Source organism: Aspergillus bombycis (genome assembly GCF_001792695.1).
Source record: "Aspergillus bombycis strain NRRL26010 chromosome Unknown contig00044, whole genome shotgun sequence".
Lineage (NCBI taxonomy): Eukaryota > Fungi > Ascomycota > Eurotiomycetes > Eurotiales > Aspergillaceae > Aspergillus > Aspergillus bombycis.
The window spans coordinates 1-26,018 of record NW_019170046.1 but is presented as its reverse complement, the minus strand read 5'-3'; the positions used below and the strand labels follow the sequence as shown (position 1 = coordinate 26,018).

General features: G+C 48.9%; 8 protein-coding genes across 8 annotated transcripts; 5 read left to right on the top strand and 3 right to left on the bottom strand.

Moving 5' to 3' along the window:
* Positions 1 to 3,035: 3,035 nt before the first annotated feature.
* Positions 3,036 to 3,825, bottom strand: ABOM_006391 (succinate dehydrogenase cytochrome b560 subunit; the record flags this gene model as incomplete). Its single annotated transcript, XM_022533520.1, has 3 exons — positions 3,036 to 3,471; positions 3,639 to 3,729; positions 3,786 to 3,825. 3 exons carry the CDS (start codon positions 3,823 to 3,825, stop codon positions 3,036 to 3,038), a joined length of 567 nt encoding a protein of 188 aa, XP_022389001.1.
* Positions 3,826 to 4,980: 1,155 nt separating this feature from the next.
* Positions 4,981 to 6,285, top strand: ABOM_006390 (transaldolase family protein; the record flags this gene model as incomplete). Its single annotated transcript, XM_022533519.1, has 5 exons — positions 4,981 to 5,053; positions 5,358 to 5,465; positions 5,532 to 5,763; positions 5,833 to 6,163; positions 6,223 to 6,285. The coding sequence occupies 5 exons, from the start codon at positions 4,981 to 4,983 to the stop codon at positions 6,283 to 6,285; spliced, it is 807 nt and encodes a 268-aa protein (XP_022389002.1).
* A 682-nt stretch (positions 6,286 to 6,967) lies between these two features.
* On the top strand, positions 6,968 to 7,984 carry ABOM_006389 (Rag GTPase GTR1; the record flags this gene model as incomplete). The annotated part of the gene is made up of 1 exon (XM_022533518.1): positions 6,968 to 7,984. The coding sequence occupies one exon, from the start codon at positions 6,968 to 6,970 to the stop codon at positions 7,982 to 7,984; it is 1,017 nt and encodes a 338-aa protein (XP_022388970.1).
* A 911-nt stretch (positions 7,985 to 8,895) lies between these two features.
* Positions 8,896 to 10,617, bottom strand: ABOM_006388 (URC4/urg3 family protein; the record flags this gene model as incomplete). Its single annotated transcript, XM_022533517.1, has 4 exons — positions 8,896 to 8,979; positions 9,035 to 9,627; positions 9,689 to 10,178; positions 10,273 to 10,617. The coding sequence occupies 4 exons, from the start codon at positions 10,615 to 10,617 to the stop codon at positions 8,896 to 8,898; spliced, it is 1,512 nt and encodes a 503-aa protein (XP_022388969.1).
* A 5,565-nt stretch (positions 10,618 to 16,182) lies between these two features.
* ABOM_006387 (UBA/TS-N domain protein) lies at positions 16,183 to 19,153 on the top strand (the record flags this gene model as incomplete). The annotated part of the gene is made up of 3 exons (XM_022533516.1): positions 16,183 to 16,199; positions 16,352 to 18,998; positions 19,052 to 19,153. 3 exons carry the CDS (start codon positions 16,183 to 16,185, stop codon positions 19,151 to 19,153), a joined length of 2,766 nt encoding a protein of 921 aa, XP_022388966.1.
* A 399-nt stretch (positions 19,154 to 19,552) lies between these two features.
* On the bottom strand, positions 19,553 to 21,025 carry trm61 (tRNA 1-methyladenosine methyltransferase subunit GCD14; the record flags this gene model as incomplete). Its single annotated transcript, XM_022533515.1, has 1 exon — positions 19,553 to 21,025. One exon carries the CDS (start codon positions 21,023 to 21,025, stop codon positions 19,553 to 19,555), a length of 1,473 nt encoding a protein of 490 aa, XP_022388965.1.
* A 306-nt stretch (positions 21,026 to 21,331) lies between these two features.
* On the top strand, positions 21,332 to 23,942 carry ABOM_006385 (cysteine--tRNA ligase; the record flags this gene model as incomplete). Its single annotated transcript, XM_022533514.1, has 2 exons — positions 21,332 to 21,745; positions 21,822 to 23,942. 2 exons carry the CDS (start codon positions 21,332 to 21,334, stop codon positions 23,940 to 23,942), a joined length of 2,535 nt encoding a protein of 844 aa, XP_022388968.1.
* Positions 23,943 to 24,640: 698 nt separating this feature from the next.
* On the top strand, positions 24,641 to 25,836 carry ABOM_006384 (NAD(P)H-dependent flavin oxidoreductase; the record flags this gene model as incomplete). The annotated part of the gene is made up of 4 exons (XM_022533513.1): positions 24,641 to 24,683; positions 24,735 to 24,817; positions 24,873 to 25,601; positions 25,693 to 25,836. The coding sequence occupies 4 exons, from the start codon at positions 24,641 to 24,643 to the stop codon at positions 25,834 to 25,836; spliced, it is 999 nt and encodes a 332-aa protein (XP_022388967.1).
* Between the last annotated feature and the right edge of the window lie 182 nt (positions 25,837 to 26,018).

The window sequence follows — 26,018 nt, the reverse complement described above, 5'->3', positions numbered from 1 at the left end:
TCCTGATGGAGTTTATCTCTTTGTAAGGCAATAATTATCAACGGTCCAGAACCTGAGCAGTCCACTGTCTAGCTTCACTTGAAGCCCCTAGCGAGGTTTCTCTCCTTTCCTTGAAACACTGCAGCAGCTTAGCTATATGGTTTTTGCATCGGATTTATGATCTTTTGCCGCTGGGTAGAGCATTTTTGATAATAATCTCTGTGTACGCGTAATTGGCGGTAAGCATTAGGTGTGCTCTCCCGACCTGGCTGTGCTGAGGTGACACCGAGTCAGGGGCCCATGCTGGCGCCACTCTTGTTGATATAAGTCGATTGAATTGCCATGCTTCTAAGGAATCCGAACTTACTCGAAGATGCCAAGAACGTGTTCTAGTTCCCTGGGTGAGCAGGACGAAAACATTGGGAGGGGGGGTGAATAACAGGGAAAAGAAAGCGAGATAGGAGAGCCTAAAACAGCAACTCGCCGATGGAATTCTGCAATGAGAACAATTTTTGCGAAGTCTATTGTTCAGACCCTTAATTTACCGGGTGACGGCACCTTCTAGTGACTTCCTTGTCCGGGTTAGGAACAATACTCCACGTCGATGCAGTACAAGGACAATATGCCGTGGACAAAGTGGAGTAGGCTTCGTCCCAACTTGAAGGTATAACGTACTGAGTCCCTTCGTTTGTGGACAATTAATTAATATATCGAAGAAATACCGGTGTGCCAGCGCTTGCCGCGGAATATGCTCTCTTCCAGGGTTTTCTGCGAATATAGGAAATAATCAGCACCCCAAAGTCTGGGGCATGGAACATTAATGGAGAATTGTGTGCATTTCCTATGATTAGTGTGACGACAACAACAACAACAACCTGGAGATCGTCCACGTGTTGCATGCTGTGGGGTTCTTCCTATATTATGGGGCCTGTGTTGCGTGAGGGACTATTCCGTACCTGCTGGTAGGCTTCTTCGTTGTTTGCTTTCATAAACTGCATCCTCGGACGTAGCCGCTATGGGCGCCAGGTCTATCAAATTATTACATGGATTGGCAAGGACAGAACACCCCTTCTCTTCCTGAAAAATTAAACAAATACCTAAGAGTAGATGGCGATAAGACTTGGTTGCGTTAGACGACAGTCTGGTTGCGTAATTACCGTTGGACATTTGACTCGGGAGAATCTAGGATTTAGAAGCCCAGCAGTTCCTTTTTGTCACTCGGCCTCGCAAGTATCCTGCCTCTTCATTGTTTGCTTCAAATCTTTTTGCATTTTTCCTCCGAAAGATCAGCTGGAAATCCGATGATGCTGTATATGTGTGCTGTCAAACGCACCTGAGCTCATTGAGGAAATCGGAGTCGTGGTTGGTATCCATAGCCCTTATTGAGATAACAAATATAATCAGAGAAGGATGCTTTTACCTATTTGGATCTTTATCTATCTAGATTAATAGCTAGCACCTCCCGTTGGCTGCTTTGTTGAAGTAGATCATCGTAGGGTTGACCAACGACACCATGCATTTACCAACGCATCTGTTGAAGTACGCCGGAGAGCTATCTCACATATTTCTCCAAGCATCACCAACCAAGACTGGACATGCAGCCTGGGGTAGTCAGGGTAGCCGAAGAAACGGTCTGTTTCCAGACAATCCAATGCCGCTGAATCTGTTTGGCCTAGTTTGCCGTTACTAAGAACCAACCCGCGGCAAAGGCCGGAGGCCATCGGTGCTCTGTACACCGTCTAATGTCTTATACTTTAGTCTTCCGCCGGGCCCTTGCAGGAGTAGCCGACGAAGTGTCCTTCTAGATCCGAATCCATTTGCGAAGACCGTTAGTGTCGGAAGTATCAGATCCACGCGGCCATTTCCCGTTGATCGGACGTTTAAGGCAGGATGGCGGTGTACAGTTTTCTTAGAAGAAGCCGCCAGTCGGAAATTGGCCTGATGAGCTGGAGCTATTAAACGGTGAGTGGTAGCCGGGCATTGGGAGAAATCGTTTTACGGTTCAAAAAACGGACGTCGAAGCATTTGAATACTTACTTTACTAGAACCCTTGGGAAAGGAGTGAAGACACTTCAGCTTCTCAGACGATAGCGGGCTTCCTTATCTTCTCATATCTCTTAAGCAACTTCGAGCTAGTTGATAAACAACTCGTACTGATAATGTCGGCTACCTCATTTAACATGGCATGTCAGGACACCGACACCACTTTCAACTTATCTTTGAGATATAAGCAGTCGGAACCGTGTCTCAAGAGTATTATCGATATCACATTGAATGATTTCTCCGTTCAAGATCCACCTTCACCACCACCGTACCCACCTAACCCGCCACCGAGCCCTGCATGAGTCGGAGCCTTGTTTCTCGGACAAGAATAACATTCTTAAAATGAATTGACGCAGTGGGTGAGTTTCTAAAACGATTCTTTCATGGGCGGGGCTGGTCGTATCTCAGAAGACAGCTATCCATTGCAGATCTAATTACCCTAGCACTCGAAACGCTGACGATTGTGGTGTAGAGTACCAAAGAGTTTCAGAAAGCACCTGTACAACGATGATACCAGACAGTGTTTCATGAGAAAGAATGTATATGTGTTCCGGCGACAAACAAGGAAGTGGCGGGGCATACCTTGTGATATAAAAAGAGCCTTGCATTGAACAATGTACAACGCTGCCTGAAAAGCGGAACCGATAACTATAATTTAGAAGAAAAACAAGCCTGACCATATACCAAATTATAATTCACACAAGAGTCTTATCTACATCCATGTTAGATGCGCTGCGATAAGACGTCAGAAATCCTTCGAACATGGAAGACTGGGACACGACATTGAAAATCCAACACTGGCCCCCCTGAAACATTCCGTCTCTGTTTGTTGTTTACCCTTTCGTGCCTGCAATTTTTAGGTGGTCTACGTCCCCAAGCCCAGAACCATGGATGTCTGAAAATGAATACTCATGAAATTCACAAATCGGTTTGAATTGACCGGGATAAGATATAATGCATAGAAAACAGTTTTAGTGAAATAAGATCAGCTTAATAGGTATGACACAAGAAAATCACAGGAAAGCGAGAGCAAGGGCGCTGAGGACGCTCAGGCCCACCACAGTCCAACCAGACTTGATGACCTGCTGGTTGGTGATTCCCCTACCAAGATCCCAGACCAAGTGACGCACTCCGTTAAAGCAGTGGTAGGTGAATGGAAGAGCCATGACACCCTTGAGAAGGACCTTGGCAACAATGGGAAGGGCAGCGAAAGCAGCGGCCACGGAGGCCGACTCCAGATGCCAGCCAAGCAATGGCGAGGCGAGGTATGCAGTCGCGTAAAGATACAGAGAGCCAGAAAGGGCGAATCCAGTAATACGGTGAAAACTACTGCCGATCCAAGTGATCTGGGGACGGTAGATGGTGAGGTGAGGGGAAACGGGACGGTTCAGACGCTGTTGCGCAAGGATTTTGGTGGGATCAGAGGTGTTCGAGGTAGTGGCAGCTTGCCTGGTTGTCTAAATTAGCATCTATATACCATTGATGGTCGTACATATGCCTCGTCATCCGAACGCCTGGTAAAATCGGATACCCATGACGTAGCAATCCATGCGAAACCTCTACAGCAGAGACTGTCGCAAAGTGGCAGAGGTAAACCAAGAAAATACACTACTCACCTGGTCTGCATAAAACGTCCCATAGCAACAGCAGCGGGGGTTGCGGAGTTCATCAAAGACCAGCGCATGGCATAGGGCTGCTGGACGGCAACTGCAACAAGTTAGTGGTGCTCAATTTCAACATAGAGTCGTCAAAGGGGCACATACGCCGCCGCAGCGATTGCTGAGCAACCTTCTGAGAAATCATAATGTGTTTTAGGGACCCGTTCAACGGTGCAGAGCTGATAATCCAGACAAGTAGCCGTCGTCGTCGTCCAGGAAGAAAGACGCCTCGAACTCCCGACTCTCGTAACGCTTCGGAATCACGGGACGGACAACCTCGGGCTAGGTTCCAGTCACGGGACTAGCGGCTGTTTCGAAGAATCGGCGAATCAGAAGAGCTCGATTACTACCCGGAAGATTCTTCTTCCATTCCACCTCCGCTTACCGATTCCGGGTTTTCTCTCATGTGTGTGTTTTTTTCCCTCCTTCTTTCTTTCTTCTTTTCTTCTCCCAAGGGTCTCAGCACACGTTGTCTACCACAATTGTATGGGATGATGTTGACGTGCTAAGCAAAGCCTCACTGGTTTCGGCATTCTGTCGCGACCGCCGAGGTTTACAAGATCCTGAGAAGGAGTTCTGTCCCGTCGTTAATCGCCCATTCTTCTCTTTCCATGAGATGGACGGGTTTCATATCAGGGTTACATATCATCTTAAGTATATCAATGAGCAGGTCACTACAAAGTAAGCGCGTAGGACGGGCAAGTAATTCAAGTAACGTGTTAGGAAAACTCTACTAGACATTGTTCTCCGAAATGTGGCATGTCAGACCTGCATGAATTTGAGAATGTGTGCAGAGTATACTTCTGAAGGCAGCGATCACTGAAAATCTGTGGTCGCCAGTCCGAGACGTGCGAATACACCTCCGGTCTTGATACCACGTTGCCTGCTAGAGTTATATAACGCAGTCAGACAGCTTTACCTGTCAACACCGGCAATGGGGCGCTCGTCGGGGGCTTTGATGCGCAAGGGGGTTCCCCGTCTCTTGAAGCTAGGCAGAGGATTGGGCTCCACAATTCGCTAAATAAATGCCGGGGAGAAGTTATTCGACATCGGGCCGATTGACGGCTTATTTACTACCCGAGTGACGTATTAGGCTAATTAACAGAGAGGATGTGGAGGTGAGGAATGAGGGGAATTGGAGTTATCAAGCTTTCATTGTTCACTTGAGTGGGAGTATCTTCCACTCCTGCCATTTCTATATCGTCTCTTATCATAATCACCTTATACGATCCATCAAGCCCTCTACCTTTCCTGTATCGTCTTTCTGCCAACTATCATCAGTATAGATCGAACTATCAACATGGCTGCTCAAACAGGCTTGGATGTCCTTCGTACGAGAACTATTGTTGACTGTGATACCATGGATGCCGAAGGTACTTGCCCCACGTACGATGTAAAGGTTACTGAATGGCACGTATCGGATTTTGTATTGATGGTCCTTTAGTTGCTAGAACCCTAGGTCCATTTCAAGACTGTACTTCCAACCAAGCCATCGCTTACGGAGAACTTTCCAAACCCGAGCATAAGGAATTGATCATTTCCTCTGTTGCTGAGGCAAGGAATCTCCTTTCTCGGTTTCCGGGTCTTTCCTTGGAGGAGCTAGCTGTAGAGATAGCGGTATTCTATCATATGATTAAACTAGCGCCAATATTCCAGTAGGGCTAACGAAGGGTATAGATGGTGAGACTAGCTTGAGGATTGCCCCTCATATCAGTGGCCATGTCCATATCCAGACAAACCCTTACTATTCTTACTCGGTCGAGAAGACCACTGTCAACGCTCTTAGTAAGATATTGTCTACTTTTGCGACGACATATTTTCTCTAATGGGTTGGCGCTCGCTTGGTACCAGGAATTATCCAGCTCTTCCAGTATTTACAGCCAGGCTTCGAGCAGGCGCGCATCTGCATCAAGATCCCAAGTACATGGGAAGGTATGGTAGCTTGTCGGACCCTCGAACAAGCTGGAGTACGCACGCTCGCTACCACCCTCTTTACCCTAACGCAGGCGGTGCTCGCTGCGGAAGTTGGCTGCACATATGTTGCACCCTATGTCAATCAACTCAAGGTCCACTTCGAGCCAGGGTGAGTTGCAGCCCTGGGAAACCTTTCAAAAGCAAAGCAAAAGAATTTACCACTGACGCCCTCGCTCAGTTTCACGGATCCGAACAAGCTGCTACCTCTCTGTGTCGCTATCCAGAAGTACTACAAATCGGTCAATGCTAAAACACAGGTTCTACCAGCCAGTTTAACCTCGACGGATGAGATATTTGCGATGGCCGGTGTTGATCATATCACCATCGCACCGAATCTCTTGCAGCAGCTTTCGCGGCCAGATTCTGTGCCTCAGATAGAGTCTCTGTTCGACAGTGGAGCTCCTTTGGTGCTCCCTTCGTCGTCTGTGTCATTCGTCAATGATGAATCGGCGTATCGTCTTGCTTTCACTAGAGACCTCCATGGGGCAAGCGAGGAAAAGCTTACTCAGGTACGTGGATTGGGCTATCGACCTACAGGCCATTTAGATTAATTAACCGGCATATACAGGCTGTCAATATATTCTGTGATATGCAAGACAAGCTTGTCCAACTTGTGACGTCTGTGGTGTGAGGTGTACTATGGAGATGGCTTATCTAGCCGAATGAACGATCTATAACTACGAGTAAATGAAAACTAGCTAATGAATACTTTGGCATAACTTGCAGTCAATTATCACTATATATGATCTCTATGATCCTTGTAAACGTGAAGATTACACCGAAAATTTAAGATGTTGGTGGGTAGTAGATTAGAACCAATAGTATCTAGAATTATGATAGTATGGAGAAACAATATATAATTTTATACGCCTGAATCCCCATACATCCCCTAGCAGATTAGTCGCAAACGTAGCAGTTTCTATTACCTCTTTGTTACCCTCGAAGTAGACCCATAGCAAAACAAGTTCACTGTCAACAATTCAGTTTTATTCAACGCATGGTAAACAGTGAATGGTGTATTCATTGATTACCTCACTCGAAGGCCCGTGATCTACACGTGACATCCCGGATCATCGTTTCCCCTCATCATGCAACGATGAGGCTGGGGCTGGTCAAGTGCTCATCCAGCACTAGAGCAAAGTGCATATAACACCGCCTTGGCTCAAACGCCAGCAATTGATCCAACAAAGAACTCAGCCGATGCCCGAAACCAAACCACCACGCCCCCGTTTCCCCCATTGAACTAAAGGAACCACTACCCGCACTCTGCGGGGTACAGTCAACCTCCGGAACGACCCCAACTACCAGCAACCATGGACGTCCGAAAGAAGAAGAGAAAGGTGCTCTTAATGGGGAAGAGTGGCTCAGGAAAGTCCTCTATGAGATCAATTATTTTCAGCAACTACGTCGCCAAAGATGTCCGCCGGCTAGGCGCCACAATTGACGTGGAACACAGCCATGTCAAGTTCATGGGGAACCTGACCCTGAACCTATGGGACTGCGGAGGCCAAGACGCCTTCATGGAGACATATCTCGCCTCGCAACGGGGGAACATCTTCTCGGACGTCGCAGTCCTGATCTACGTCTTTGACATTGAGTCCCGCGAAGTAGAACGAGACCTCGACACATACCACGCTATCATCGGTGCCTTGAAAGAGTACAGCCCGAATGCCTACGTCTTCTGTCTCGTCCACAAGCTCGATCTCATCCAAGCTGAGCATCGCCAACGCATCTACGAAGAACGCTCCGCCCTCATCCGGAGCCGCTCGGACAATTTCTCCATCGACACCTTCGGCAGCAGCATCTGGGACCAATCCCTCTACAAGGCATGGGCCGGCATCGTCCACCGTCTCATCCCCAATCTCAGCGTCATCGAGCGCTTTCTGCACGCCTTTGCCAAGCGTATCGATGCCGAGGAAGTTATCCTCTTTGAGCGCTCGACTTTCCTAACCGTCACTTCCGTCGCCTCGGAAATAGGCGACCTCAACCCCATCTATGATCGCCACGAGCGACTCTCCAATATAATGAAGGCGTTCAAGCATTGCGCGGCCCGGAATACCCATACCACGCCCGCTTCGGCCGGATTCGTCGTCATGCATACCAAGACGCCCCAGTTCAATGTCTTTTTGGGTCGGTTCACCGATAACACATATATCTTCCTTGTCGTCCCGCCGGGTGAAGCAGCTTATAACTGCGCTGTACTGAATACAATGCTGGCCAGGGAGGGGTTCTCAAAAGCAGCAGCGATGGGTCACGGGGATGGATTCCCACTTCCTGCACCAGAATCCCCAGACGGTGAACTAGCCAACAATTCTCATACAAATGGCTAACTGTAGTATCACCCAACTAAACGAGAACAAAAAAAATAGTAAAAAAAAGAAAGAGAAGAAAGGCGACAGGGCAGAGGAAAGGAAGGCAAAAATTGGCAAAATATCGTCAAGCTCTTTATTGTGTTAGATACCCAAGCATGAACATGTCACATTATTCCTATTACCTTTACTACTGCTAGCTAAAGGTTGAAATTGAGGTAGGAGTTTGTTTAATAGGTCCTTGGTCCACGGTACCTTCCAGACATGCCCCTTCTTTCCTCTTTCGGAAAGGAGCCAGGGCGTGATGCTTATTTTACCTTTCCACTTTACCAGTGTACTGGAAAACTTAGCGCACTTGACGTTAGTGTTGAGGCGTAAGGCTTTCAGATAAGGTTAAAGTATCCATGGCTAGCATGAGCTTCTAGCTCCGGCCTATAATGAATTTCATTATACTACACTATTGTCTGTAGACTGACTAGTCTACTACCCCCAAAATCATCGCCTGCTAGGCGATTCCACCTCTAAGATCCAAAAAAGTCAATTATGCTTGGATTGACATGTTATAACAAGGCCACACAGACTAAAAGGCCGCATCGCTTCCTTGAATATCAGAATGCGCGTAATATTAGATAACGGGTGGCGTCAGATCACAGCTCGCAGGCAGTACGTAAATCTGTCGCCAATCCCAAGGTCGTCAGTGCTTTTAGAGACAACCCCTCCCAAAAAGAAATGTACAAGAATGTATCATCATCCCAAATAGTAGCTCTACAGCAGAAGATATAGCTCCTTTCGCAAATATGTCGATGGAGTGAGGTGGAAAGAACGGAAGACATAAGTATCTGGTCATTAAAAGGTCGTAAGGACTTCCGCCACCCATCAACAGGCATAGCTGGCGGAGTCAGGTATCACGAATCGACAGGGTATGCTAAACATTAGAAAACAGTACCATCGGAGCGTATCATAATCGGTGGTTCCTTAGTGTTTGGCCTCGATACCTCGGCAATCTCCCGGCCGCCCTAAGAATCCATCAGCAAAGTGCAATAGGGCTGGAAAATAACGAATAAGACTTACCTTCCATGATCCAGCTTCGAGCATCTGTGCAAGGGTTAACTGGTCCTCTCCAACCAACCCTAGCTGAGAGTTGACCGCCACGAGTAGCTCGTCCAAAAACCCAACTGTTACGGCGCGCCATTCCACGACTACATCATCGTCGGTGGAGAAAAGAGGAACAACTTCCACATTTGGTTGACCCTTGATCTGCGCATTCTCTTTATATGCAGCAATGCCCCGTTGAGCATCAGCTTCCTTGAGAGTCAACAAACCCATATCGATCAAGAGGCCGCCATTGCGATACTCGGGAAGACCTGTTAGGAGCTCGCTGCCGGCAAAGTGAATCTTCATCAGTTTCGACATCGGAACCATGATAGAATAGCACAACCACTGCGTGAGTTTGTGGAATGGGACAATAGTCTCCCAAGGTTGCGCGGGAGGGGACGGGGGCAAGTCAGAGCATGGCCAAGCATCTCCGATTGACAGGCCATCGATCTGTGTTCTGGAAGGCGGCCAGATTGGCGTCAACCCGTCCATAAGGACGGACCATAGCGTTGTAATAGGAATGATAGGGACCGACGAAGCTTGTGTCGAGGGGTGTGAGAGAAGATAGTCTGAAGGAGACTTTCGTTAGCAGGCCACCCCATCAAGCATGCCAGACAGTTGGTCACTTACCAAGCATGTTTCCTGGCCTAGCATCCACCCCAAAGAAATCTTGATTGTTCAATGCCTCTGAAAGTCGAATCAAGAGTCCCGCACGACCTTCGATACCTGCCAATGGGTTGTTCTCTGAGTGTTGCACGCCCTTGGCCAGCAGTTCTACCGTAATCTTCTTCAAGCCGGCGCCATCCACCTGACATGGCTCGGTAGGATCACTACTGAAAAGTCCGCTCTTGAACATCTCAAGTGTAGCAACAGCCAGCCCCTCGCTCCGCGAGAAGAACTTGCCAGACTCCTTCGATTTGTAAGACCATCTAGTTCCAGCACCAGCGTCCAGAAGGACGGAAACTACAAAGAGGTCGATTAATCGTCGAGTTCGTTCTTGCGCATCGATTGTGCTAGGCCAGGACTGCAGCAGCTGATTGATGCGGGGTCGGCCACCAATATCGAAGTGCTGCCAGCGACCATGGGGAGGAATCGAATCATAGTCTGGAGCATAATCTCTCTTCACGTGCAGTGAAGACAGTTAGTCAAATCGAGAATATCACATTATGGTCAGAGAAGGGGAGGGGGCGGCTATGTATAGTTAGGTTACTCACCTTAATGATGGACACAATGTAGGACGCGGTGGCTTCGAACTTGCTCATATCAACATCGAAATGGTTAAGCTTGTTTCTTTTCGCCTTCCCAAAGACGAATCTAGAACGCTCTCGAACAGCATGTATGCTTCGCAGGTAGGCTGCAGGGTCCAAGGCTGGGTCGGGCGGTTTGGCAATCGAAATTTCCGGGATGGAAGCTGGTAAGCCACTGCCACTTCCCTTGAAACCGGGAGATTTCAATGAGGCATTGGATGTACGAGCGCTGTTAGCCGACACAAAGGATTCTTGTTCATCCCTCTCGGTATGGATCGAGTTTTTGGAGTCCTTGCGCTTGAAAAGACCCATGATGAAGCGGGGATTTCGTGTGAAGGGGGGCACGACGCAGGGAGGGTCCAGAAAGTGGCGAGGAGAGAGAAAGGAAGAATGGCCTTTGGGTGACACTGAGCAAGGGTGGTGCGAGAGAGGTTGAGAGGGGAAGCGAACAGGAGTTACACCAGTAGGTGATTCACGACTACTGGGAACCGGGAGAGAACCGGACAAAGAAGGTCACCCAGAAAGGGAAAACGCATAAAACAGAGGAATAATGATCTGCGATGGCTTCGGGAAGGTTGGAAAGAAGAGAAGAACTGCCGATTTGGACTTGTGTTGAGCTCGTTTAGGTTTTGTTAATGATTTTTTTTTGGTTGCTGGAATTTTTTTTTTTCTTTTTCTTTTTTTTGAATTTGGAGTAATTTTCTCACGGGTATAAAAAAGGCCAAGTAGGACTAAACAACAAGCACAAGAATAAAATACGGGGCGGGTCGGCAGGCGAGATGAGTTAGGAAAGGTTAGAGCAATAGGGACCCAAATTTCCAGGACATTATTGGAACGAAAAGGAGGTTGTCCAGGACGTACTATGTATAACTTTCAGTCTAGTCGAGCCTCGGAGTCGGAAGGTGGGGAGCTTTGGAGCGCGCTTCCAGTCTGGCAGATGGTCGCACTAGCACGGCCGATTTAGCGTTGATATGTATAAGACTATTGTACTTGTTACCATGGTCGGTCTTTAATCTAATTAATTAGTTGGTGGTTTAGTGAGGAAGTTTAGGAAGTTTAGGGGCAGAAAACAATCATCGTCAAGAAAATTTCCCTTTTGCCCCGCAGGCCACAGGGCCGAAGTTCTTATTACTATTTACCTAAATTGACTAACACCCTGCCTGTACCGTGTTCAGTCGGTTCGCTGCTCACGGCATACTGAATCCAGTAAGAGCTCCTGTTAGCCCTGAGGATGGAATTTAGCCTGATTCAATCGGTGCAATACTGCGTAGAACCTACATGGATAATATCTTAAGCAGTGATGTATGTACCGTACATACCCACATACCTATGTAGAAGTACTATCCTGGCAGTAGTAGTAGTATGGTAAGAAAACATAAATTACCATCCCACAATACATCGAATACATTCATTACCTTGCATTGGGTACCGATGATTGGCTGGCGTTTTTATTTTTCTGGGTCTAATTATTACTATTACTATTATTGATGGAATGTTATTATTAATATGGAGTCCCCCTCCCGGGGCCGAGATCGATGTCCCAAAGAAATGTTTAAGAAAAATTTAGAAATACTAAGAAAAAATGAGGAGAGTGTGGGAAAAAAAAAGGAGAGCCCCTCATACTTAGATGGGAGCACGGACAGTGTACCAAACTCGCGCACAGAGCCATTTCGGGTCCTTCGCCATTCCCAAGCATGCGGATCTAGATTCCTCGCCAGGCCATGTCCGCACCGTCATTTATATTAAAAACCACATATTTGTCCGGAGGAGAGCAATGATCCCACCTCCCCCTCTTCGATTCCTAAACGGCTGTGGATCAGCTAATACTGTCTACGATCACCTAATCTCGGACTGGTTCTCGAGCCAAAAGAACCATTCCCCTCATTTGGCCCCCTGTCCATTTTACGATAGGTTATCGTCTGCAAGGCACCAGGAACTACCCGAACACACGTACTCTCTCTATTGGCCCCTGCTTTTCAGATAGATATTGTAATAATATCTGTATGGTATGTCTGATATTGTATTTAAAGCAGTAGTCCGGAGTCCACTCATCTTCCACCGGGCGTTGGTGTGTAGGTACAGGATAGCATATCCACTATACTTGCGGGTCACGGCACTCGTCTTTCACATGACAATGAATGAACCTAGCAAAGCTATTATGATCAGACAATGAGGACAATTCCACGACTTCCAAAGAACTTGATCAAGTACCGATGTCTGGATCGACCATGATCGAAATGTCTCTGGTACTGTACTACACATTCCCATGTGTGACCAGGTATTGATTTGGTACCTTCTAGTTTGAGTCCTTGGCACAAAACCCTGCTACAACTGTTCTCCATACAACGTACTCTTAGTCATCTTTTCTCCATGGATGCCCTAACTAACAAAATTTTTAAAAAGTTAGATATATTCTAGGAACTTCGGATACTGTTGGGTAACTTGGGTTCTCATAGGAAGCATCCACCGCAGCCCAAGCAAATACTGTTCCGTGCAGCAGCCCCACCGTAAGCGAGTATTGTATGATTGCTTTCTAGTTCCCATAGATACTGGGACTTGCTGCCTTGTCAGAAATTTGACTCCATACTGCATCAACCTCCCGGACAAGCATATGTGGGGATTTACTCCAGTGCTACTCAATGACTCAGACAGTGTCGCCACCCATTGATTACAAGATGCCTGTTACATCTGTTCATGAAGCTCTGGGACCGAGATGAGTACTAAGGTATACCAGAATACCATTATCCTACCCCTCATTTAGGGTTAGCTAGCATCTCATATTAGACGTCAGCAACACCAGGCAACGCTAATGCGATGACATGGTCCCCCGGCCATACTGCCGGTTTTACGATTTAACTTTCCTTTCTAGCCCCAAGAGGGACACGTCGGGAGTTACCTTGAGTTTTAAACTCTCTCCTGTAACTTACTTTCCGCGCCCGCGGCTCAGTTTCCCCGAAACTCCGCCGTCAGCGTTAGTACATAATAGCGGGGACGCCGAAGGTGTCCTCAGTTTGATCTAGATAGTCCCGGATACTACCTTGCTACTGATATACATATCCCAGGACCTGCCATTCTTACATGCAGTAGTAGTATATTCTATACCGGGTACTAGTGGCGTGATTATCTACTCGAAGGAAGGAGGGGGGGGGGGCCGAAAAGTGTTCCTCCATGTAAAAAGCAATATGCGAACTGCTAAGTTCGAGTAGCCATGCTTTGCATCAAAGGATTTTGGATGCATCAACTCTATGGATGAATCTTGACAGGTGCAGATAGAGTATATGCATGACCTCAGAAAACTTAACCTGCTTGCCAATTGGGGAAGTCGGTAGGTGTTAGTATTGGCAGGGTTCCAGGGATACCAAGAACCCAAAAAAATAAAATATCGAAGAAATCTCGGAGAATACTTCCCGGACACAACCCTTTCTAGCTTCCCGATACATGTCACAGATTGAGTGCGGAGGAACCGTAGCAAGCCGGGTACTCCGTGATCCTTCCAGGCTGTATTGAATCATTGATCCAGTTGGCAAATTACCTGGTAATCCTGGGCCAACCGTTATTAGTCACGTGACGTGCACATGACATACTGGCTTTGATTGGTTGGGCCTGTCTTCAGACAACCATGACAGGAGAGCCTAAGGCGGACTGTTAATCTATCTGTTACACATACCTACCCCGTACTAGGTATGCACTTCGCTTTTCCACCGTCTAATCTACAATCTTTCTATTGGTCGGGTCTGAGTCGTTCTCATAGCTTGTTGGGTCCGTATCGGGTACCAAGCATATTCACAGTATAGCGCGTACATATGGTTCATTACCTTGCTTGGCTTGTTGATCTCGCTGGTTGCTCGCTCATTTTTAAGCCTTGGAGTTCTCTATATCTATCCTACTACCGTGCAGTTTGTCGAGTGTCTTCAGGTACTAATCGGCGAGGCGCAATCACTTCAGCTGAGACGGCCCCTTCACTTAAGCCTCCCTGCGGATGTGTTCCTAGCCGAGTAACTCTTTCAGGTCGATTCCGAACAAAAGACAACGGTAGACTGGATAATCCTAAGAGAGTTGTTATACTTTTATCACGCATGTTTCCTCATATTGGACAATAAACTACAAGTGTAGTTATGGTTGTGTCTTTTTCGCGCTCTAATGAGGATGTGGATCGACACGACATGAAAGCAACTTTGGATAGTATTCGGAGATTTCGTCTTGCCCTGCGATATTAAACATGCCAGTCGTGGTGTGGAGTCATGTATCATGCATGTCAATATATAGTGTTGGAGTGGTGTGCATTGTGTCTATTTTATCGATCTGCGCACGGCCTCTTTTGAGACCAAACTTGCATGGTGTGCAGCCTGTTGCGTATAAAGGCAAGGCTGAATCCTTTCGTACGCAGGTCCAAGACTTGCGAATGGATTCAAGACCGGCCTGATGAATAAGCTAGTAATATGCTATATGGACAGAGACCTAGAAGCAGGGGTCTTTGGATGACTCAAGACATTTGGCAAGCATCTCGAGATTGACTTCATCATCCCATGAAGTTACCCTTGCAACGAGGGTTTCATAAAGAGCCATAATGATTATCTTATATTGAATGCTTCTGGATTGTTATTCACCAAAGGAACTCCTTTAAGCTGATGAGACCCTCATCATCTAACAAACTCGCTCATGGTGTGAGCTCCGCTAAGAGCAGATGACACACAGGTTGTCTCGAATCCCGATGGCTGTATTATGGATGACCCTGAAAGCCAGAAAGCAGTTTCGGCATATAATTCAGTTTGAATACCATCTAAGTAGTATTTACTGCAATAAGAGAGTATTGATGGTTTGTGGCAATATCGTTGTGCTTCGTCGATTAGAGATAATCCCCAACCTTACAATTCCACCATCATGTTGCTTGTCAGGGGTGAGCTTATTCTAAGACGAAGAGGCAAATAACATTCCAGCCTTTGGGAATATAGCACAATAAACTTAGGCCAGCATTGTGAGTTACACATGATACAAAAGGAAGGAGAAAGCAGTTGATGCGACCAAGTTTCCCAACACTTTATCAACTTTCAGTCGTACTTATCCACTGCTTTGGATATACTCAATGATTATGTCTGTAGAGCAGCTTGCTATGTCGATATCACATATAGCTTAAATTAAGAAAGCACTTCATTACAACTGCTGCATGGACGGTTTTTCAAGCCACAACCTACTAATTGAGCACAGTCTGGTTACTCACATGATTCTTAAGATATTGTCAGTCAATTTGCAGCTTTACGGGGTAAAACATTGCAGTGTGCGTAAATTTCCTCGCGAAGGATCAAAATACCCCAACGACCTACTGTGTTCTGATGGAGAACGTGCCGGCACAACCTTCGCATTTGCAGTGTGCTAACAGATTAGTACTCCGTACCTCCCTCGCAATTCTCGCAACGACGACTTAACTGGACTGTCTGAGCCTTTATGAAGCAACTAAAAGTTGGGTTCAGCAAAGCGAATAGCCCACCAGCTGCTAGCTCTACAATACAGAGTAGAAGTGGTCATAAGTGGAGATTCTTCGACGCAATTCGGGCATAACAAAGGGCTAGCTTTGTCTCTGGTACTACTATGTGCTACATGCTCCACTCATAGCCTCTCCATATGCTGCGCCTTCGCGTCCCTAAATATATTCGGAGTGGCAAAATATATTAATGGGAATACAGCTAGTTTGTTCGTCTGGTAAAAGGTTGTGGAACAAAGCAAGCCCGACGGGTCCAGAGGTTACTCTATTTGGCAGCACGTGCCACTTAGTCATGTTCGAATGACATCAGCCACACCCCACTAGCTGCTCAGCCACAATGACGGCCGCGGCCCTCAATCTCCAGGGGAAGTTAACACCGTCTCGGAACATTTACTGTAATGCAGTGTGCCAAGTGGTCAGTTCTTGATTAATACTTGCTTTGTGAATATATCCGGGGCTCTATACACCAGAAGTTCTATTACACGAACAGGATCAGCTCACTCGATCGTTGATGGTGAGGCTAGACCATGGAACCACTTAACTCCCACGACCTCTATCCTAATTCAGTCCTCCCAGACACCTCCCTATTCATACTAACTTGACCATCACCATGGACGATCTGAGCGGTCTGAACTGGAATTCCACTTCATCTAATGACCCCCGTAAACCTCCACCTATGAGCTCCGGCCTATTGTTTCCGAATGTGAGGCGCAATGACACCTCCGGCCGATCTACTCCTCTTTCTGCCTCCTCCGGGGCTTCAAACCCGCCCGCCAAATCTGCGACACCAGACAAGGACAGCTTCGCGAATCTAGTTTCTTTCAATTCATCTAACGCAAATAAGAATTTGTCCCTTATCGAACAGCAGAAGAGACTACAAGAAGAGAGAGCTAAGAAAGAGGCGGAAAACCGATCTCGGTTCGAAACACAGTATGGGGCGCAAAATGTTCAATTCTGGGATCACCTTGAGAAAGGTGGCAACAAACCTGCCGCAATTGGCATGACCTCTACTCCGCAAAAAGTGCAGCCCGCTGATGAAGATGATCTCCTTGCCGCTTTTGACGCTTCGGCACCTGTTGATGCATCGACTCACTTCCCCGTACCTAGTCCAAGCCCGTCGCCACGGATAGACGTCAGGCCATCACAGCCCATCCCCAATGGATCCTCTCCGGCGCCACATGCCTCTGGAATGTCGTTTATGGATGATGATGATGATCCTTTCGGTCTTAACCAGTTGAAACCTAAATCAAATCCTCCGCCACAACAACCTACACAGACTGACGATGATGATTTCCTGGGCTTGCTGGGTAAGCCCGTTTCTGAAGTCCGCCAACCGGAACCACCAGCGAAACCTCCTACCCCAGAGCGCGCAGACCCTACCCCATCTCCTAAGCCGTCAAATGGGACTGACCGAGCAATTGCGGAGCTTGTTGATATGGGATTCCCTGCAGATAAAGCTAGTCAAGCTCTACGCATGACGTCATCTGGAACTGACGTTCAAGCTGCGGTCTCATTGCTCCTCACGCAGGCACATGAAGATGCTCGACAAAAGTCTAGGAACAGACCGACGGCTCAAGAACGCTATCCAAGCCATGAGAGCCGGAGTAGAGATCGGGCTGAGAGGTCGGATCGCGATATGCCATCGTGGATGCAGCAGGAGCGAAGCCATTCTTCAAGGCGCCGCGAGGATAATCGGTCGCCTTCGACAGCAGACAAGGATCCGTCGCAGATTGCCGCTGCCTTCGGCAATAACTTGTTGAAGACAGCAAACTCACTGTGGAAGACTGGTAGCAAAAAAGTTCAACAAGTCGTTAATGACTTGAACACAGATCAAGATTCGAACCAGCCCCGGTGGTTGAGAGATCCGTCTGCCCGCGAGGAGCCCTTGCCTAGGGAGCACCGGCGCACTCCAGATCAGCCTCAGAAACAGCCAGCTGGCTTCACTGACGAAGCTCTTCTCCTTGAATCCGGTGTAGATCCCCGTGCCGCACGCAAGCCGACAAGGTCCAACGAAGGACCCCCACCTCGCGCCATTAGCAATAACCATCGAAGCCAGCCTTCTCCAGTTGGTGATAGAAATATGCAGCAGCCTGCCTTTATGCGACAACAGCAGCCAAGCCAGACGAAGGACCCCAGAGCCCGATTGACTAAATCTGCAGTAGAAGAGCAGTCAGCACAAGCATATGTTAGCCCAGCGAGAAGAAAGCGGCCAACCGCACAATCTCCAGCCCCTGCACAGAATGTTGACTTATTTGATTCTCCAGCACCACAGCCTGCTGAGCGTCCTAGACCATCACCCTCGCCGGCTCAGCCCACGCGGCCAGCTGTTACATCTAAGCCTCTGCCCGCACGGCCAAAAGCTCCGCCCCGAATCATTCCTCAAGTGTCTCAGGAAGCTCTTGCATCCACGCATCGTCATCGGACAAAGGCGGCTGAAGCTTATAAGAGAGGTGACTATGCAGCTGCTCAAGAGGCCTTCTCCGCAGCTCTGTCGATGCTACCCGACAAGTATCCCCTTGCTATCATCATCCGGAGCAATCGTGCCATGACAGCACTGAAAGTTGGTGAGCCTAAGGTAGCAATTAGCGATGCAGACACAATCCTGGATGTGATTGGCCCTTCGAAAGGAGAGGCCGAGAGCATCGAAGTCGGAAACGGCGAACCCAGTAAACCGATGAGGGACTTTTTCGGCAAAGCCTTGATGCGCAAAGCCGAGGCCCTAGAGCAATTAGAGCGATGGGCAGATGCTGCACAGGCGTGGAAACAGGCGGTTGAGAACGGCCACGGTGGCAGCACCAGTATCCAAGGCCGCAACCGATGTGAGAAAGCTGCCGGCATTAGCAAGCCTGTTTCGAAACCTTCAGCCCCTGCTAGGCGGCCGCCGGCTCCTGCACCTAAGAAATCTGCATTGGATGACCTGCAAGGTGGCAGTTCCTCATCTGCGAATTCTGCCGCTGTTAGTCGGTTGCGAGAAGCCAACAAAGCCGCTGAGCGTGCCGATGAAGAGAAATTCGCTCTTACAGAAAGTGTGGATGCTCGACTAGCTGCCTGGAAGAACGGTAAACAGGACAATCTACGAGCGCTCTTGGGCAGTCTGGACACTGTTCTGTGGCCGGAGGCTGGATGGAAAAAGATCAACATGTCAGAACTGATTATGCCGAACAAGGTCAAGGTGCAGTATATGAAGGGGATTGCAAAGGTCCATCCAGACAAGGTACGTCTGCTTCTCAAGAATTCCACATCACAGCAGCTAATGATTTGATGCAGATTTCTACCAACGCTACGACGGAACAGCGAATGATCGCTGGTGCAGTGTTTGGCACGCTCAATGAAGCATGGGATAAATTCAAGGCGGAGAATAATCTATAAGAATCAACCTCGCATCTACTGTTCTAGCTGACTAGAACAATGCTCTACTTTTAACGCAATACCCACCATTATCCGGATTTCTGCTCTTTTATTCCTACGCCATGAAATGGAGCTGCTTTGGGCTGGTCATAGATCCATATTGTACATATACATCTTCAAGTTTACACTTGTCATGAAATCAAGGCTTTTGCTTCTCTCTTTCTGACCAGGGCCATCTGTGTATATTCTTAGGAGACCCTCTGTCCATCATTAGTATTCTTTGTTGACCTGTCAGATATGACTGCAAGTCTGGTTCTGACCCATGATTGGCATGGAATATCAGCGAAGTAACGATACTCAAGACAGAACATAATACAGCATCCAAAAGCATGACTCCAGTGAGATGTGCCTGATACCCCTCTATTCCTTTTGAGACTCTGTTTCTGGTTGCCTTTGCTCCTTCTTTTGCAGGTCGCGTTGCTCCTTTGATTCCCTCTTCAGTTGCTTCTTACTCTTTTGTGGTCCCTGCGGTTCCTGCACCCGGTTTGAAGGCCATTTCTCTCGACAGCGCTTTTCATCCTCCTCCGTCCATTCCCGAGGCAAAACAGCAAAGACTAGGTAGGATGTGTGGTTTTTGAGGTCTAGTTCTGACCGGGTCATCACACGACCTTGTTTATATACTGGGACCTCAGATACTTGCTGGCGAGCAGGCGTATCGGTCTCAGTTTTGCTGGTAGAATCGCCGTCCTTTGCTTCGTTTCCAGCTTTAGGGGCAGGGGTACTGTCGCCGTCACTTTGATTCTGAGTCGCACGGAACACTTGGGCGCGTTCCTCAAGGGAGCGCGTTCTTTCGACTGCTTCGTCGACGGATTTTGGGAAGACGACTGTTCCGCGGATATTTTCGTAGTCTAATCCAACTCGTTCTCGTTTGACCTCGATTCTGCGGTTGTTGACTTCCACCATTTCGATTCCCAACCATCCCAATTGGCGGAGTGTGCTGATAGTGCGCTGTACCTGTTCAAGACAGGGAGAGAATGTACATATATACACCGGTGATGTAGGGTCAAGCGGTGACTCCGCGCCCTCGGGCGGGTTGCGAACGAGATGCTTAAGAGCTAACCAAGGAGCAGGCAAATCAAGAAAGATCGCATTTGCCTTCGGAGATTTGCCCGTCTTTGGGTCCCCGAGGAGGAAGCCATCCTCATAAACATCACGGTGTGTTACCTCCACAAGTCCATCGAGGCCATGCTCGTTCACCTCCACGCGAACCTTCTCTGCCCGCTGCGCGTGGAATTCAAAGCTGCAAACCTTGCCAAGCCTTCTCTTTTTCGTCGGTTGATCATCTGAAGGATATCCATTGAATACTGCCCGCACAGACGCATGTGTGAAAGAGCCACTTCCCGCTCCTGCCTCAATTACGGTGCTTCCGGGACGCGCGCGTAACCGATGGAGGATGTAGCTATAATCTGGTGTGTAAACGACTTGAGTACGATGCGGAAGCGATGCGGTCCACAGTTCTGGCGTAGGGTAAAGGAGGTGAAGGAAACCGCTGGAGGCTGCTACTGGGGTCTGCGGAGAAGGCTTATCTTCTTCGGCCTGGGTGGACGAATCCAGCTCGTCCGCTTTCCGCTTCAATTTCTTGGACTGCGTGCGGCCCCGGGATCCCGTGTCTACCTTGGATGCGATGATTTGTGAACCCCATGGTTGATCGCAAAGGGTGCTATGCGGGAATGAGCCGAAGCGGGTGTTGGTGACTTTTCCTTCCTTATACCCTGCGTTCTTTTCGTCATGGAGTTGGAGAATCGTCGGGATCGTCTGATCTCTGCGGAGTTGAAGAAGAGCAAGGCCGTCGAGTTGCGACTGAGCGCCGGGGGTTAGGAAGGGGGAAGGCATTGCGACTGCGTGTGGTGTTGCCGCTTTCAATATCCTTTCGCAATCGCAAAATCTCGGACGAGCTCAAAAGCTTCTATCATTCTGGGGCAGTCACCGATCTAGACCCGACTGGGATGATGATTAGGGCTCAGGGCTAGGGGATTAGGGCGATGCTCCCACCGCATTGAAAATCCAGCGTGTTATTGGTTGACAACCTCTGGCACATCCATTGAATGCTTGACTTAGGTTGGTTGTCAAGGTGGCCTCCAGGTAGTGACCCCTCCCGTAGTTTGGATTATTTGTCCCTCTTTTGTAGCTCCGTTCCTGATGCCCCTCACCTCTCACCGACTCCCTCGCCTGGCCTCCCATTTCCTCACTAATCGGTCGAAACAACGATTGTCGCTCTTTTACCCCGTGGTCCTTCTCTCCAGATCCAGATCTATGGCCACCGCGCGCCAACAACCGCAATGGCAACAGCCACCCCTCCACCCTGAGGCCGAAAAGAGCCTACCTCCTCTGAAAGTTTGGAACTCGTTAACGCGCTCGAAAAACCCTTTTATTCCCATCGATAAGGAAGGCAAGAAAGTTTCTTGGTATGCGTGCGGACCGACTGTCTACGACGACGCCCATTTGGGCCACGCTAGAAACTATGTTAGCACCGATATCATTCGGCGTATCATGCGTGACTACTTCAAGTTTGACGTGAATTTTGTCATGAATATCACAGACGTTGACGACAAGGTACGCTATGAACCTTGCCCTTCGCGCGTCGGGCTGCCTTTGCGACTTGGCCGAACATGACGCTAATGAGTCACAGATTATCCTTAGAGCCCGACAGCAACACTTATTCACGGAGTTCGCCTCTGAGCACCCTACGATCGAAGTCGAAGTGTTAGACATTGCTAAAAAAGCATACACTGCATACCTCAAGAAGAACCTACCGTTGCTGAGCCCAGATCTGCCTGCGTCTCAATATAAGGATGAAGTAGAGAAGACCTACGCCGCTGTGCTAAATGGAGGGCCCCTTCCGGGTAACGAAAAGGCCGGCGACGATGAAGCAAAGGCCAAAATGCACATCAAGACTGTTGCATCGGCAGCAAAGGTGATTGCAGAGGCGGAACGCTCGGCCGAGCAGCCCAAGGGCTTCGCGGAGAAGTTCTACACGGAGGCTCAAGATCTCCTTTTACCGTACCTAGACTCATTGAAAGGAGCCTCGATCAATGCAGACGACCATGGTATATTCACCAAGTTGACTAAGAGATATGAGGAGCGGTTCATGAAGGATATGCGGGATCTGAACGTCCTTGATCCCACCGAAATCACTCGAGTAACTGAGTATGGTGCAGAGATTGCTGATTTCGTGGAAAAAATCGTGAAGAATAACTTTGGCTACGTTACGGACGATGGCTCTGTTTACTTTGATATTAACGCCTTCGAGGCTGCTGGCCACCCGTACGCCCGGCTGGAACCCTGGAACCGTTCGGATAGCAAGCTGTTGGCTGAAGGAGAAGGCTCGTTGACAAAGAAAGCGACAGACAAGCGATCTGCGTCGGATTTCGCCCTTTGGAAGGCCTCGAAGCCTGGTGAGCCCAGCTGGGCAAGCTCCTGGGGTCGGGGCAGACCCGGATGGCACATTGAATGTTCTGCCATGGCTTCCGCACGGTTGGGCAAGCAGATGGACATCCATTCGGGTGGTGTCGACCTTGCTTTCCCTCACCATGACAACGAACTTGCGCAAAGCGAGGCTTACTGGGCAGACAGCCATAGCCATTCACATGACGACCAGTGGGTTAACTATTTCTTCCATATGGGACACCTGTCCATCCAAGGCTCTAAGATGTCTAAGTCTCTTAAGAATTTCACCACTATCCGCGAGGCTTTAGAAAGGAAGGAGTGGACCCCACGGAGCTTAAGAATTGTGTTCCTGCTGGGTGGCTGGAAGGATGGTGTTGAAATCACCGATGACCTTGTCAGCGCTGGTAGTTCGTGGGAGGAGAAGGTGAACAATTTTTTCATCAAGATGAAGGACACCACTGCCATGCAAGGTTCTGGCGCGGATGATACTCTTGCCACTGCTTTGGTGGATGCCCAGAAGACTGTCTATGAGCACCTGTGCGACTCGTTCAACACCCCGGGAGCCATGTATGCCATCTCCGAGCTTATCACGAAATACAATAGCACCGACAAGTCGACTGTGAACCCCAAGGACGTTGATTCTGTGGCCCGGTGGATAACCTCCATGGTCAATATCTTCGGTCTTAACGGTAACACTGCTGCCGACAGCCAAGAAATTGGATGGTCTGGCATTGACGTCCCGGAAGAGGCCAAGCCTTTCCTTCACCCACTGTCCTCCATGCGTGACTCTCTGCGACAAGCCGCACGGGCGAAGGAAGGAGTTAACGCCAAGACCATTGCTGAGATCGTCGAGCGTGAAGCTCTGCCTGAGGAAGAAGTCACAGAGTCCACGAAACCTTATGCTGACGTCTTGAGCAATTTCCGCAACAAACTGTCGTCACTTGAGGAATCGAATAACATTAGCAAGGAGGTTTTGGCACTCTGCGATCGTGTTCGCGATATCGATTTGTTCGAAGTCGGTGTGTATCTTGAAGACCGAGACAACTTGCCTGCACTCGTTCGCCCGGTGACTCGCGAGTTGATCCAGGCTCGGGAAGAGAAGGCCAAGCGGGCGCAGCAAAAGCAGCTAGAAAAGGAGAAGAAGGAGAAGGAGGCCTTGGAAAGGCTGCAGAAGGGTAAGCTCAGCCACCTGGAGATGTTCCGGACAAACGAGTATAGTGCGTGGGATGATGGGGGCCTCCCCACCCGCGATGCGGCCGGCGAGGAGATCGCTAAGAGCCGGGCTAAGAAGCTTCGGAAAGACTGGGAGAGGCAGAAGAAGTTGCACGAGCAGTGGCTGGCTAGCCAAATGGGAGCAAAATAAAAGGGGGTTAGGGTATGTTTGCTGATTTGTGGTTACATTCACTTATACCTATATGCATTGATGGCGTTCTAATTCCTCCAGCCATAAGGAATTTATATACATATTTTCGGGGTTACACCGTATCCACTTGAGGTTATAGATATGGTATACCTAGTAGTAGATACAAGCACTTGTTCATAGTACATTTTCTCTGTGGCTCTAGTCATGGGACTGTGGCGAAGGGAATCATGTGCTACACTTCATAAAGTCACCGCGTATCACATGCGGGGATAGCATTTGCAACAACATTGAACATGCAATGGGAACCAATGGCAAGGATCACCCCATTTTATGCAAACATACTGCCATGTCATCGGTCACTAAGGATAATTTCCCCAGCTGTCAGCTTGCGACACGCCCCCGCATTCTTGTTCTTCCCCAGGAACCGTCCTGAATAGTAATCTCGCCGACCCGACCGTCGGTCGGCCACGAACCTCGGTAACTCTTCCCCACGGCAGAATCTCCGCGGGTACAAAGAAGTCGCATTCCTTTGCTGATCCGAAGACCACTCTTTTAATAGCCTGTTGTTCGTGATACCCTTTCACTGATAGATCATATATTTTCTGTGTATATCAACCATTAGAGCTACCGTCGAGTCGGTCGCTATTTAGAAGTACATACACTCAATCTCGGTCGCATAAGGTTAGAACAAGAACAAAATGGGCTTCAACACTGCACTAACAAGAAAGCTGGGCATCACAGGTACCAGAGATTTACCCCCAGGTATATTGGTGCCTAACTAATTGCTCGCAGTTCCTGTCGTCCAGGGTGGTATGCAATGGGTTGGATACGCTGAACTTGCAGCAGCCGTCAGCAACGCTGGAGGCCTGGGAATCGTACGTGTCCGATCACATGTGAACGCAAATGGAAACAATCTCGCTGACTATCCAGCTCACTGCCCTCACCCAACCAACCCCTGAAGACCTCCGCAAAGAGATCCGGAAATGTCGTTCCATGACCAAGAAGCCCTTCGGTGTCAACCTGACTCTCCTCCCTGCTCTCGTGCCCCCAGACTACGCTGCCTACGCCCAGGTTATCATCGATGAGGGTGTCAAGATTGTCGAGACGGCCGGAAACAACCCCGGTCCAGTGATTACCCAACTGAAGAAGGCCAACACCACTATCCTGCACAAGTGCACGACCATCCGTCACGCCAAATCAGCCGTCAAGCTGGGTGTTGACTTCCTGTCCATTGACGGTTTCGAGTGTGCTGGCCACGTCGGCGAACATGACATTACCAACTTCATCCTCCTCAACCGCGCCCGTCAGGATCTGGGTGTGCCCTTCATCGCATCGGGCGGATTTGCCGACGGATACGGCCTGGCCGCGGCCCTGTCGCTAGGCGCCGAAGGAATCAACATGGGCACGCGGTTCATGTGCACGATCGAGGCCCCCATCCACCACAACGTGAAGGAGGCCATCGTGAAGGCCGAGGAGACAGACACCGCCCTGGTGCTGAGACGGTGGAAGAACACAACCCGACTGTTCGCCAATAAGGTCTCGAAGGAGGCCCTGAAGGTGGAGAAGGAAAGCAAGTCCGGAGAGTTCAGCGACGTTGCCCCGTTCGTCAGTGGCAAGAGGGGCAGGGAGGTCTTCTTGAACGGTGACGTCGATTTTGGAGTATGTATATCCTGTTTTTGCTTCGTCTTTCCCTCCCCCTTCGGTATTTCCAGGGAAACGTGTCGAATCCTTGCTAACCGTTCCCTCTTAGGTCTGGACTGCCGGCCAAGTCATTGGTTTGATCCATGATATTCCCACCTGTGCACAGCTGCTCCAGCGCATTGAGAAGGAGGCCCTGGAGGCGATGCAGCGGAACCAGTCGTTGTACACGGCAACGCCGCAGAGCAAGCTTTAAGTGGCTGTTTATTTTGTTCATACAGGTTTTCTTCGATACTTTATTACTGGGCACAGAGATTTTGTATGTAAGGCATAGAACTAGCGATGCTACGGCAATACAATGATGACATGTATAGTCAGTGCATGACAAATACTACAGCCATCCCTTGCAGCCTCAGGGGTGTTCTTGAAACCCCCCCC